The sequence below is a fragment of the Taudactylus pleione genome, unplaced genomic scaffold (genome assembly GCF_031769625.1).
Source record: "Taudactylus pleione unplaced genomic scaffold, aTauple2 ptg000016l, whole genome shotgun sequence".
In the NCBI taxonomy this organism is placed as follows: Eukaryota; Metazoa; Chordata; class Amphibia; order Anura; family Myobatrachidae; genus Taudactylus; species Taudactylus pleione.
In genome coordinates this window covers 37,018,347-37,032,356 of record NW_028284418.1, presented here as the reverse complement: position 1 = coordinate 37,032,356, position 14,010 = coordinate 37,018,347, and the positions used below count along the sequence as shown (strand labels likewise).

The 14,010-nt window shown below is 40.8% G+C and overlaps 1 protein-coding gene across 5 annotated transcripts in view; it reads right to left on the bottom strand.

Moving 5' to 3' along the window:
* Window positions 1-9,574: 9,574 nt before the first annotated feature.
* Window positions 9,575-14,010, bottom strand: part of SEC31B (SEC31 homolog B, COPII component) — a 187,181-nt gene continuing 182,745 nt past the window's right edge. For 4 of the 5 annotated variants that reach the window (XM_088475642.1, XM_088475644.1, XM_088475645.1 and 1 more), the window contains one exon: window positions 9,575-12,759. In XM_088475642.1, the coding sequence (XP_088331768.1) occupies window positions 12,580-12,759 (180 nt within the window). In that variant the 3' untranslated portion in view covers window positions 9,575-12,579. The remainder of the gene's footprint in view (window positions 12,760-14,010) is intronic. The other variant, XM_088475646.1, reaches the window with a different exon arrangement.

The window sequence follows — 14,010 nt, the reverse complement described above, 5'->3', positions numbered from 1 at the left end:
AAGAGAGAAGGAAAAAGATTGTAGGGGATGTAGTGAAAAGGTTGACAACGGTAATGTCGACAATTAAGTTGACATTATTAATGTCTCCTGTTCCCCTTGTGACCCTTTTTCCTCACTCCACCAAATCCTTTAGGCCAATACCACATCCAAGAAGAGGGTCACTAACAAAATTTGTGAGGTTTAAATTGACATTTTCCTGCTCCATCGTGACCTCCAGAAAATAAGGGAGGCATCTCTGCTCTCGAGGACCTAACTGCACCTATGCAGACTTGACTTCCCAATTGACAATGTATAAATCCAAGTGGTCTGATAGTGAAGACAGACTACTGAGGAATAAGGGGATTTTTGGTTACTTACCGTTGAATCCTTTTCTCTGAATCACGCTGGGGTACACTGGACCATGGAATTGTAGATTGGGGCTGGAGCTGGCACTTAACACAGTAGCTTTAAATCCTATGCTCCTCCACCATGCAATCCCACAATTCCAATACTTTTTTTTTTTTTTTTAAAGAGTCCAGAGAGGAGTAGCAGGAACCCCATGAAACTGTTTAGAACAACCAAACAAACCAGTAGGGAAAAGACCGGTCAAGAACCAAACAACTCGCACGACTGAGCATGAGGGAGGGAATGCAGTGTCCCCCAGCCTGATTCAGAGAAAAGGATTCAACGGTAAGTAACCAAAAATCCCCTTTTCTCCTTCATCAAAGTTGGGGGACTCTGGACCATGGGACGCTCAAAAGCTGGCCTCAGGGGAGGGGAATGCTCAGGCTGCCTGCCCGGAGAACTGTACACCCAAAGTGGGTGCTGCCAGAGGCAAAAAAAACCTGAAATGTAAATATGAGCAAATGTGCGGACAGGGGAACAGATTGCCACACAGTGGACCTGTGCTTCTGAAGTCCTGCATAGCTTTGCCCAAGAGATCGCCACCATCCTAGTGGAAGTCGCTGACACCCAGTCTGGTGGTGGTCAACCTGTCCCAGAATAGGCTGAGTAATGACCAAGCTGATCCAACGAGCAAGGATCTGCTGAGTAGCCGGCCAACCATGTTCCAACGCGTCATAAAGAACCTGTAGAGAACAGTGCGCCGTACCAAAGAAGAGGCGTCCAAGGATATCTGCAGAGCTCAGCAGAGCCAGATCATCCCATTCCGAGGAATTCACCAAAGGAGGAAGAACCGGAAGGACAACATCCGAAACCAGTGTTGGCTGGAATCGTAAAATGTGTATGGAGAACCGCATGTGGAAGACGAGCAAATACGTAACTATGCTCAGGAAAGGCAATAGCCATAAGGAAGAACAGCTTCCGGGCAACGGACTGAAGATCCATTGAATGCAATGACTTCAATTAAGCCTGTGTGAAAGCCCAGGAAACTAGATTAAGAATCCACAGCTCCACCTGCGGATGAAACGGTGGCAAATACACAGCACATCGTGCAAAAACGGTTTGGACCCTTAGAAGAATAGACAAACGCAGCTGGAAAGAAAATGACAGGGCCAGAACCTGTAAGGTCACGAGACAAAGTCGGCAGCAGGCCTCCCAACCTTTCAGAACGAAGGCCAAGAAATGAGAGGCAAAACCTTGTAACTGTTACACCACAAGAGGTAGAGTTTCCAAACCTGAAGGTAAGCACGAGATGGAAACGGAGACCGGGCTTGCAGCCTAGTACGGACCACGAGAGAGAAAGACCTGCAGCGTCATCCCTCCCAGGACCTGAAGTCCAGTCGTGAAAACCAACCGAGGAAGTCACCCGGTAGAAAAGATCCTAGTTGTAGCAGGTCTGGACAAAGTGAAAGACACCGCCTCGGGCCCACATATCCGTGTACCATGACTAGCGCCGCCAGCCTGGAGCCATGAGGATTACCCTCACACGGGAAGCCTTAATGCTCCTGGAGACCTGAAGGAACAGTGTGGACAACAATAAGAAATAGATGCTCTGGATAAAAATTCCTCGGAACAGTCAAGGCAGCCACTTGCGGAAGCCAGTGGATACCAAAATCCCATCCAAAACTGTGGAGCTTTGCAAATGTGCCGAGAGGCCCTGAAATCCCGACGGGGAAGGCCTCACTCTCGAGCAGTAGAAAGACCACTGGAGAGCGAGAGAGAGACCACTGCCCTGGGAGAAACATAGTTCTGCTGAGGAAGTCCAGTGTCCCACTACCGGCACGACCACCGCTGAGAAAGACGGAACAAATTAGTTGCAGTGTGTACACACACAACTTGTAACCATATTTCACGTACCTTATATTTGAGTCAGAAATCATTTATGCATAAGTTTAGGGCAGTAAGTTAATGAAGGCCCGATATTTGTATGTGGACTTATCTACTCTGGCTTGAAACACAAGATACAGCTGAAAATAGTGCATTAAGGTATTTCGTCATGTATGCAAACAGAAATATTAATAGTAAATCAGACCCATGGTATGTCAGTAATACAGATGTGTCCTCACGGGAGTAATTTTTGCAGAAAATGCTTCCAAGTTGTAATGCGATGCGACTAGGACTCACAATGAGACAGTGCTGATTAATTTCATATGTGACACTTGTATATCTGTGTGCGACTGAGTCTGTCAATTAGCATGCAAAGTGCTGTGATGCAACGGCCGCAGCTTATTTCCACACCAAGTTCCGTTTTCGGTCTGTTGTACATAGGTATACAAGTGTTACATATCAAATTAATCAGCACAGTCTCCTGGTGCATCGTATTTGCATCGAATTGCCACTTGGCTTTTTGCATCTAATTGAAAATGGCACTAAGATTCACGGAAAAGTATCGCCGATCTAGGCTTCTCGCGTGGTGCAAACTTATCTCCATATTAAATTCCAACCGCTTTTCACGTATGCGAAAAAGTCAATGCAATGTAATAGGCAAAAAATATTCGCCTCTGAATAGCAGGAGAAAAGAAGTGCAATTTTTTTATTTTGGGGAGCAAAGGTGGGGAAACCACTCAGGACCCTGGGGACAGCCCCCAAAGGACAACTGTGTCACAAAATTCCGGAAAAAAAACAACTTATGAACACCCGAAAAAAGTACTTTCATTTTGGAAGCAAAAAAGTAAAAAGTGGGGGACAAGCATAAAAACTAGTGAAGAACTTTTTGGGTGTCTGCAAGGATGGGTCAGGTGTTTTTTTGATTGCAGGTGCTTGCAACAGGTGCGATTTTTCACATTTTTTTTAATTCACTTTAGAGACTTGAAAAAGGGTGCTAGCTTATTTTAAAGTACCCCAAATTTGACATGACTACTTATTTTCACCAAAAGATACTGCCTAATACCATGCTTCACCACTTTTATAAGGACACTAATAGCAATTAATTGACAAAACTTTACCCAAAATAGCTTTATTAGGGCTATTAGCACTCATCTATATTGATCCCCAATGATCGTGCATCTTTTTGGGGGGGTTCAGGCTGATTTCACAACTTCTGACAGAACCTTCCGCATGTTTCACATTTGCCTGGTCCCGTTTTCGCGTGGTTTGGAATTCAATAGCGGGGACGCGCGAGAGAACTTTCCGCGTCCAAAACACCTGATGTAGGCGGAAAGTCGGGCAGGCGAAACTTTAGTGTGGACGCAAAACTGATTGTATACCGCCCTTAGACACATTTTCAGCAAAAAATAAAAAATAAAAGGCGCCAGACGCTAGCAGTCTCACGGGACCTGGCCGCTCACTCACACCAGGCATATCGCGCTGCATGGAGTATTGAGGCTAGATGAGACACACACTCCGTATCACAAATTCCTATTAAATGGAAAGACTGTGTTCAGGTACATATTAATTTATTCAGCACACTAACTGCATGCCACAGGTGCGCTTTAATGAGTTGTGTCCTCACATTGCATGTGTTTAAATTCACAGTATTTGGAAATGAGCTTCTTTTTATAGGCAAAAACCAGGTTGGTCTTGACTATACAAAATAAATATCTGCTCTTTCAAATTCTGACCCAATTACATCCCCCCTCCCCTCAGCAGGATGGGAAGTTTCCCGATCCCTTTCATTGTAGAACTTCATCAGGGATATTACTTACATATTCTGAGTGTATTTATGACCAACATGACTGGTTAACCCTAATATTTTTGAATAGTGGAATCCTCACAATGACACAATATAATACAATAATATGTCACATATATTGTATATTTCTATTGTTACACAGTGAGTAAAAAGGCAGCTTCCTGGAGGTTTTTTTTTTTATAGGGTGGTGGGGAGTATATTCATCTTTAAATAGATATTTCAGTGTCACCTGACTGAGCGCTGTAATGAGCACTTTTGAAGACCGTTTGTGCTGTTTCTCCCATGCAGTGATTCTCATATACTAAAGAAAAGCAAAAGAAACTATGTAATAATGGCTTTATGTATTTCAGATTTTGTTCTTATTTTCTGTTTTGTGAAAACTGGATCATGTAAGCAGGAAAAGCATGTATTAAGTACTCCTGCAGGATATATTAATGCAAACGCCATGACGACACAAGGACAAAAAGGAACACACTGGGAAAACAATCCACTATTAAGAGTCAAATGGGGGTCATAATATCTGGGAAGAAAATGTGTAATGTAGCTATGACATAATGAGGGAGGGCGCATGGGGGCAGCACAACACGTGGCTGCTGCCGTATGGGGCGCTCATCCCTCACCTACTTTCCCCAACATGTCGATTCCAAGCTTGCAACTCTCAGCCAATCAGCACCGGGATTGAGCCTCGAAAGCAATGCCTCTTTTCTCCGCTTTCCACGAGACCTGCTGGCATCCGCTGATTGGTGGGAGGCTGGGAGATGGTGAGGCGCATTATTATTTGCATCAATAGGGGCTCAGCTTGCAATACCTCCTGGAAAATGTCCATTTTGCTTCAGATTCTACAGCCAAATATATTATCACACCTACAAATTGGCAAAAATGTTTCAATAAAAAAAATCCCCAAAACCCATAAAAAGGGCGTGGCTTAGCTGGTTCCGTTTCGCACACATCTTTTATTACCCGATTCCATCGTATTAACATATGATCTAGCCATTATCTAGCGAAGCATTTTCCGTACTTTTGTTCTGGGTTCAAATTGGCGACATGTTTGCCACGGGCATACTAGTCTACTAATAATGCTGCTGTAGCTAGAGCAAGTTTATATTCAGAAGTTAAATACTGGGGACAACTGCTCTATGTAGTGTACAATTGAGGTATGAAGTTTTCCATGATCTAGATAAAAAATGCAACAAAACAACCATTCACCATAATTGGGGTAGGAAAATATCTGACACTGAAGCATAGTATTCACACCAGCTAATCCATCTAATCATTGTGTCTTGTTTTAGCCACTTCCTCAATGGATAAGGTAAGATATTGGTACAGAACACCAGCTCCCTGCAGATTGTTTCTATTTCGAGTTAAGTTCGTGGCCTCTATGTGTTTCTAAACCCAACAGAGAAGGATATTTTTTTTCCAACCTGTATTTAAACAAAGACTTCAGAGTTCATCAACCTCCCACCGAAATTCACAGCTGCTGAACACACTAATCCCCTCTCCCTTCCTTTATGTCTTTCAAAGGTTCCTTGCTTCAAAGACACTTTGGGAAAAGACTTTGCAGAGTTTTGTAAAATTCCCTCAATAGAAGTTAGTGCAAGTATTATTCTCAGAGCAAGTGGCTTTACAAACAAATACTGCCTAACAATCCCCTCTTCCCTCCCAAACTCAGATATGGACACAAAAACATTCTAGCCCCCCAGACATGATGTTATCTAAAACAGGATTAGAGGCCTGATCTCTCAATGTGGTGGATCTGCCAACTATCGGCCTATCACCTCTCTGTACCTTTTGTCATAACAAATCCCATTCCGGTATGTGTAAAACGCTGGCCCAGCTCTGTTGCAGCCGGATGTTTGGGGACTGAAGTGACAGGGAATGCTCCGACCACAGGGCAAAATTAGTCCTCATTTAGATATGCAATTATGAGCAAAACGCAGTGGTTAATAAGTTCAATAAGTATTATTGTTTTTATTAGTTAAAATACTTAAGTGCTTAATACTGTGTTTACAGTCCTTGGAAAAATGAACAAGAAAAAAACAAACAAAAAAAACATCTATATAAATCTACAGTGCCTTGCAAAAGCAATCACTACCCATTTGCATTTTTCATGTTTTGTTGCCTCACAATCTGGAAGTAAAATGGATTGTTTGAAGGTGTGCATCATTTCATTCACAGAACATGCCTACAACTGTGACGTTGTGTTTTTTTTATATTGTAAATCAAACAACATTTAGGACAACATAACAGAAAACTTCAGCGTGCACAACTATTCACCCCCTCTAAAGTCAGTACTTTGTAGAACCACCTTTTGCAGCAATTACAGCTGCAAGTCATTTTGATAAGTCTCTATGAGCTTGCCACATCTTGCCCCTGGGATTTTTGCCCATTCCTCAAGGCAAAACTGCTCCAGCTCCTTCATGTTGGATGGTTTCTGCTTGTGAACAGCAATCTTCAAGTCTGACCACAGATTCTCAATTGGATTGAGATCTGAGCTTGGACTAGGCCATCCCAACACATTTAAATGTTTCCCCTTAAATCACTCGAGTGTTGCTTTAGCAGTATGCTTCGGGTCATTGTCCTGCTGGAAGGTGAACCTCCATCCCAGTCTCAAAGCACAGCCAGACTGTTCCAGGTTTTGCTCAAGAATATCCCTGTATTTAGCACCATCCAGCTTTCCCTCGACTCGAATCAGTTTCCCAGTCCCTGCTGAAAAACATCCCCACAGCATGATGCTGTCACCACCATATTTCACTGTGGGGATGGTGTTCTTGGGGTGATGGGATGTGTTGGGTTTGCGCCAGACATAGGGTTTTCCTTGGTGGCGGAAAAGTTAAATTTTAGTCTCATCTGACCAGAGCACCTTCCTCCATACATTTGGGGAGTCGCCCACATGCCTTTTGGCAAACTCAAATCATGTCTTCTTACTCTTCCATAAAGCCCAGCTCTATGGAGTGTATGGCTTATTGTGGTCACATGCACAGATGCACCAGTCTTTGCTGTGGAACTCTGCAGCTCCTTCAGGGTTACCTTTGGTCTCTGTGGTGCCTCTCTGATTAATGCCCTCCTTACCCAGTCTGTGAGTTTTGGTGGGCAGCCTTCTCTTGGCAGGTTTGTTGTGGTACCATGTTCTTTCCATTTGATGATGATGGATTCGATGGTGCTCCGGGGGATCATCAAAGATTTGGATATTTTTTTACAACCCAACCCAGAATTGTACTTCTTAACAACTTTGTCCCTGACTTGTTTGGAGAGCTCCTTGGTCTTCATGGTGTGATGCCTCTTGCTTTGTGGTGTTGCAGCCTCTGGGGCCTTTCAGAAAAGGTGTTTATACTGACAGATCATGTGACACTTACATTTCATACAGGTGGACTTCATTTCACTAATTATGTGACTTCTGAAGGTAATTGGTTGCACCAGAACTTTTGAGGGGCTTCATAGCAAAGGGGGTGATTACATATGTATATGCCAATTTTTAGAATTTTATTTATAAAGATTCTGTTTTATATATTTTTTTCTCATTTCACTTCACCAAATTAGACTATTTTGTGCAGATCCATCACATAAAATTCAGATAAAAATAAAAATTACAGGTTGTAATGTAACAAAAAAGGTAAAAAGCCAAGGGGATGAATACTTTTTCACGGCACTGTATATCTATCTCATAATACAAATACCAGCACTCCACTCCTCTGTGATGATTTTTACCTAGGTGCCTTCCTCTGTGCAGTAACAAGCTTACTGCACCAACATATACACTGGACCAAATGGCGGCACTCACAGGACTTCCTCACAACAGTAACAAATCAGGAGACAACTCCTGATAAAGTATGCCTATAGTTTACTGCCCATTTAATTGAAATAAACACCAGAAACTATGTACTCATCTCTTTTGTGTTAGAACACAGAGTGGCATATATTCTTCTAGGTGCAGTGTGCACTGCCGAAAGTTGATATTGGAACGTTAATCGACCTTTGGAGTTGTGCTGTGAAGAAGTCCTGTGAGTGCCGCCATTTGGTTCAGTGTGTGTGTGTAATTATATATATATATATATATATATATAATTATTTGCACTCTAACACAGAAGAGATGAGTACATTGTTTCTGGTGTTTATTTCAATTAAATGAGGAGTAAACTCTAGGCATAATTTATTGCATAAAAGGATAGGGCTTTAACATGTCTAATTTAGGGGCAGATGTACTAAGTTCTGGAAAGTGATAAATTGGAGAGTGATAAACTACCAACCATTCAGCTCCTGTCATTTTCCAAACACAGCCTGTAACATGACAGTTAGGAGCAGATTGGAAAGTAATAAATACCAGCCAATGTATCAATTTCCAGAGCTTAGTACATCTCCTAAACATGGCAATGGGGAACGGTGTTCTGGGGAGGTTTATTATTATGACCAGCTATTTATTAACTGCTTAATGACCAGAGGGTTTTCACGATTTCATGACCAAATTTATAAACGTTATGTTGTATTGGTATCAATGGGAATAACTTGTCTATTTATCAGTCTATTGACTAAAATGTTTCTCTACCCTTAAACAGAGCTGGCTTACCTGTATATGGGATTACCCACTTATATAGGTAATAACTTACCAATAATGAGAACATAGTTATATTATTATGGCACAATAAAACAGAAAGAACAATACATCTTGGTAATTGTACATATATGACAGTGAGGCTCTGCAGTGGAAATAACAATACACAGAAAAACCACCACTGCTCTCCTGTTTGGGTGGCTTATTTGCACCATGTCACATGTATTATCCAGGGATTTATTGTACATAGACACTTATGCAGTATAATGTGTTTCCATACATCTCATTATACATCTAATATCATATTATGGAGACACAAGTCTGGATTGTAGATGCTTTTACAATGTACTATGAATAGTATTCATATGGTAAAAGCATGAAAATACTACAGGCAGAGTCTAATATGAAGCATCTAGCTGTAACTTACATTATCCATATAGAGATCTGTAATGACACATTAATTACTAGTGGTCGTACTTTTCTGGCAGTTTGCTAGTTAGGTTAGTTCAAACATCAAGATTAAGAAAACATTCTGCTAAGCATTGATTTCATCATGTGCCCGCGCTTTGATCCAGAATCCATGTACCAGGGGTGTGTAAAGGGCTGGCATGTCCATTGATCAGAGCACAAAGCAAGAATCTCCACAGACTGCATAAGCTACTTATGTGGTAGTACCATCTATTTAGTCTGTAATCCGGCTAGTTCAGCCTTTTAATATTGGGGAATCACACCCCCTGTAAAACTACAAAATTGCACAAATGTTTCAACTCACCCCTGAGGGTCCACTGCAAGCGTTCAATGATATAACTAAAATCCCTTTTTAATTACCTTTTAACAAAGCCTTGGACTTCATGGAAATTATTACACACCTCAAGTGACTGTCACTTGTCCAACAGCGCCATGGTCCAAAGGGCATTCATTTGTGGCTTTCCAACTACAACACTAACTGGATCTTCATGGTCTGCCTCAAAATGAGAAGTGCACAATTAACAACAACTGTAAACCGTTTTCAAGTGATTTATTCATACAATACAATAAAAATATGCAAGGCAACTTTATTTTATTGAATGAAAATACATCATGTTTATAATGAAAACACATACACTTGCCAAAAAATGGCATGATGTATTAAAAGAAGTTCACAAATGAGGCACTTAACGCTAATTTGGGAAGAAAAAAAATGAAAGAAAACATTTCAAGACTCCGAATCCCAGCACATAGCACCGATACCTTTACTAAAAGTTATTTACATATACTTTGCAATTGAAGTGCTACGGTGAGGATAGACTCTTTTTACAGATGACCGCGTAACGCTTAACAAACCTGAAGGTACGGGTATCTCACGCTTATCTAGCAGTTTATTTGGGGAACCTTTGGTAGCACAGAAATAACTTCTAGGGTCTCAGGAAGTTTCCTGGCTTAAAGAGGGTCTATAATGAGAAATCTATTTTATTCCTACTTATGGACATATTCGAAGGATCTGCATGGTGTTTAGCATTTACTATAATGCAAGCATCACTTAATCACTTCACAACAGAAGGGTGCAAATTAAAAGGACACATGTAGTTCTGGATAAGATTGTCAGTTATATATTAACCCACCCAAACGCATGGACGTTGTCTACAAAATAGGTGCTTATTTCACTTGCCCGGATATAAAGCAAAATAAAAGTGCATTTGACATGGCTTTAATAAAGTTAGCTGCAAAAAGGTCTGCACTAGACTATTACAGATTCTTGTTCATACTAGGATTTCAAAGCAAACATTAGTTCCACTGTCTAGAGACAAGGACAAATTAGAATAAACTGGTGGTACCCAAAAAATAGCAAGAACAATTTCATTTCAACTGCAGGTAGCGATATACACCATAGATCAAAGTCACTGACTTGGTAGTCGAGAGCATGAATGTCTTTGGAGTAAAATGGGGTGGAAAAGTCTTTAGCCACAGTGATCTGATTAATAAAGAAAGTCAGTGACCAGATTGTAGGAGAGAACAAAGTACCTGGAACTGTTTGAGGATGAGGAAATTCATTTGATGAAGCTGTGGAATCAGGCACAGTGTAGTGATAACATATAATTTCAATTTGGCAAATGTCCAAGAAAAGGTAATAGGCGGGTAATGATTAATAAGATTTTGAATGAAAATGAAGGTTTGTAGGAAGTTCTTGCATGACAGATCTGGGGGGTCCATGATAATGGTCCTTACATGGGAGCCAACCTGAATCATTACACTGTATTATAATATTCACTTCCTGAATTTCACACTGATTTTCAATTGCAACATCCAGCTGAACACAAGATGAATTGTTAGTAACATAACAAAATCAGCATTAGCACAGTGAGGGGTGCAGATGGAAAGGAAGTATAACGACGACGGAATAAAACTAGATTCACAGAAAGGTGACCAACATTTACAGAACATGTGACACCAAAAGTGTCTAATGTTTTATATTAGGTAACGCAAAGCCTAGATTAACACTTAATGTATTATAGGTTTCTGTGACATGTAATATTTGGACCAATGACATAAAAAAAAATTTGTCAAATATAAATTCAACATCTGCATTTATATAGGCCTTAATCTGGATAAAAACTTCAGAGTAACCGAAATTGAGATTTGTTGCTTTGCTCGAACCACTGCAGCCCCGTTTTTTACCTTCAGCATCCAATCCAGTGTTAAGCCTTGAATGTTTATTTAGAATATTGTGCTTTCATAAACATAATAATGCAAGAACTTAAAAGAACGGACACTGCAGTACAGCTACCTGAGTGTTTTACTTTATATTACAACCACACCATGCTTTTGAATAAGACTGAGGTTTAAGTTGTTGGTCACCTAGGCTGGTCCTAGATTAGATGACGGAGTATATGTTTAAAGAGGAGTTAATACTCCAGGAGTTAATGATATTGCCGCGACACAGTATTTTCTCAACATTATACAGCAAAAAACAGGTCCTGAACATTTAGCAATAGTTATTAAAAGAAGATTTAGCCAGTGACAAAAGATAGATATAAATCAAACAAACTAAAAGCTCTGCTGCATAAATAGAATGGGAAAACCAAGCATTCAGTTAATATTCCACTTCTCCAAATGTTTTTAATATTGATTTCTGTAAAGCCTTGAATATAAAGTCCTATAACATACACAGAAATAATAGGTAATCAAGATTGTCCTCTGCAGTCGACCGACCTGTGCAAGGGAACGCAGATCGGATGGATTCCAGCGACGTATAGTCTTGTAGGGTTAATGAGACAGCAGGACACACGTGTACAGTATGCATTTATGTATTGATCACACTTTATCTAACAAAGCCCTTTAAATTGAGGGGCCAGCCTTAACTAGCGACATTTATGTTACACACCTAAGTGACGGGCCCTCATACTATGCAAGGAATTCAATTGGCAGCGGTAATTTACAGTGGGTGAAAAAGGGTGGTAGGCAATTCAAAATAAAAAAGGCTATTCAATTAGAGCCCCCTTTTCTTGCCCAATAAATTACTGTGTTAACCCACAGAATCCTGGTTAAGTTCCCGGACCAAGGGTTAATATCTTGGCACCCTCAAACACGCTACTTAATGCGGATTTTCTTTTTGAGCCAGCTCTGGCTGGAAAAACAAATAAACTAACTGCTGCCTGCGGGCCGCCTTCTGCTCTAATGAAACAACCCCGCTGCTTCAATCAGCCCACAGTAAATTACGGCGGCTAATTGAATTCCCCTATATACCTTCAAAAAACGCAAAGTAGATCTAATGGTAAATTTGTAAAATTGCATAAAATTTTTAAGCTGGCTGCTAATTCTTTGTTCAGCTTTTCGGTCATAGTAACCTTTTAGAAGAGTATATTGCACTGCTTATGTATGAATGAATATGTATACAGTATGTTAAATCACTCTGTAACACTGAGAAAGCTGTGACTGTGGAGCACAAAATATTAACCGTCATATAGTAAAAAACGAACCCAAAAAGTTGTATTGTGGACAGATTACATGTGCGCACCTCCAATGTCCGCAGGATTTTGTGACGCTACACGCCCAGCTTGCTGGCAATAGTCATGAGCACTTTCAAAATGGGCATGAAACCGGAGACTTCACTGAAGTTGCTGCTGCTGACCACGTGTGTATGCACAACCAGACCCTGCTGATAATTTCCACTCTCCACGCAATAGGCAATATCATGCAGCCCAGCCAGGATGTGAGGGGATAGCTGTGCGAGGGAAAACAAAGCAGTCAGATGTAGGCACCTTTACAGCTTGTCCCTACTTACTCCTACTGCCCTGCTCAATACATTGCTACGATATGCTCCTCAAACTGACTGTACGAGAAAATCTATTCCAGTGTGCGTGATGTCTGTACTGTACAGCGGCAATCACTGACTTTTCTTTTTTTAAATTTGGAACTTGATAATAGATTTTCTTGATAAAAAGTTGCTGAGGGGAATAGAGTACATATTACTCTGTATTTTCTGTAAATCTGAGTCCTAGAGGATTTATTGTATTTACTGGACAAATTAGTAAACCATGTGACAGGTATGCATGTACTCTCATTGTACATTTACTAGATGGTAATCAGTCTACAAAGGAGAATTAAAATTAGAAATAAGATGTTGTCTTCAAAGCTGGGTGCACACCTGGCCGACCCACTGACCTATCCAATGATTGGTAAGTGCATATATACTTACCAATTGTCCACTCCATGTGTGTGGCCAGCATAGCTATTTGAATATGCCCACCCACTTGTGACGTCACATGGGGGAATTCAATTAGCATGTGACGTTGCGACCGACATATCACGCGGTCAGCAGTACTGATAGCCAGATGAAATGTTATATCTGCTAGATATATAGTCTTCGGCTATGCTGCAGGGCCGATCGGATATATGTCTGTGACCGACATCGTTCACAGACATATCAGGTGTACACACCAGCCATGCACCATCGATACATCGTTCGTCGCTCAAACTAATGATATCATTCAGGTGTGTACCCAGCATAAGAGTTTGGAGAAGAGACAGCTGAATGCAGCAAATGATTGGACCAGTCTTGCATTCATTGTACACATCCCTAGCTAGAGTCCTTCTGTGTTGGAGAGAGATGCTTGAAATTGAGCACAGATCTGCTGCTACTACATATACGTGGATCCAAAGTTATGAATCCCCACCGGACTACTCCAATCAGAGGTCAATTATAAAGTTAATATGTCCTCATTTGTAGTATGCCCAAGTCCTCTGGGACCCAGAGTTGTATTTCAGCAAACTAAAGTGTGAGGCATAGCGTATGATTGTTATTACAGTGTTTGAAGCTTAAATTGTCTACAAAAGTCCACTAAAACACGGTTTATAGATACATGTAACTGACTTATACTAACAGTATGGACCATAAACTAGGATTTTAAAGTGATGAAAACCTTCAACCTTAGTAGCAGTTTAATTCATTTTCATGATGTAAAGGTGTAAAAGG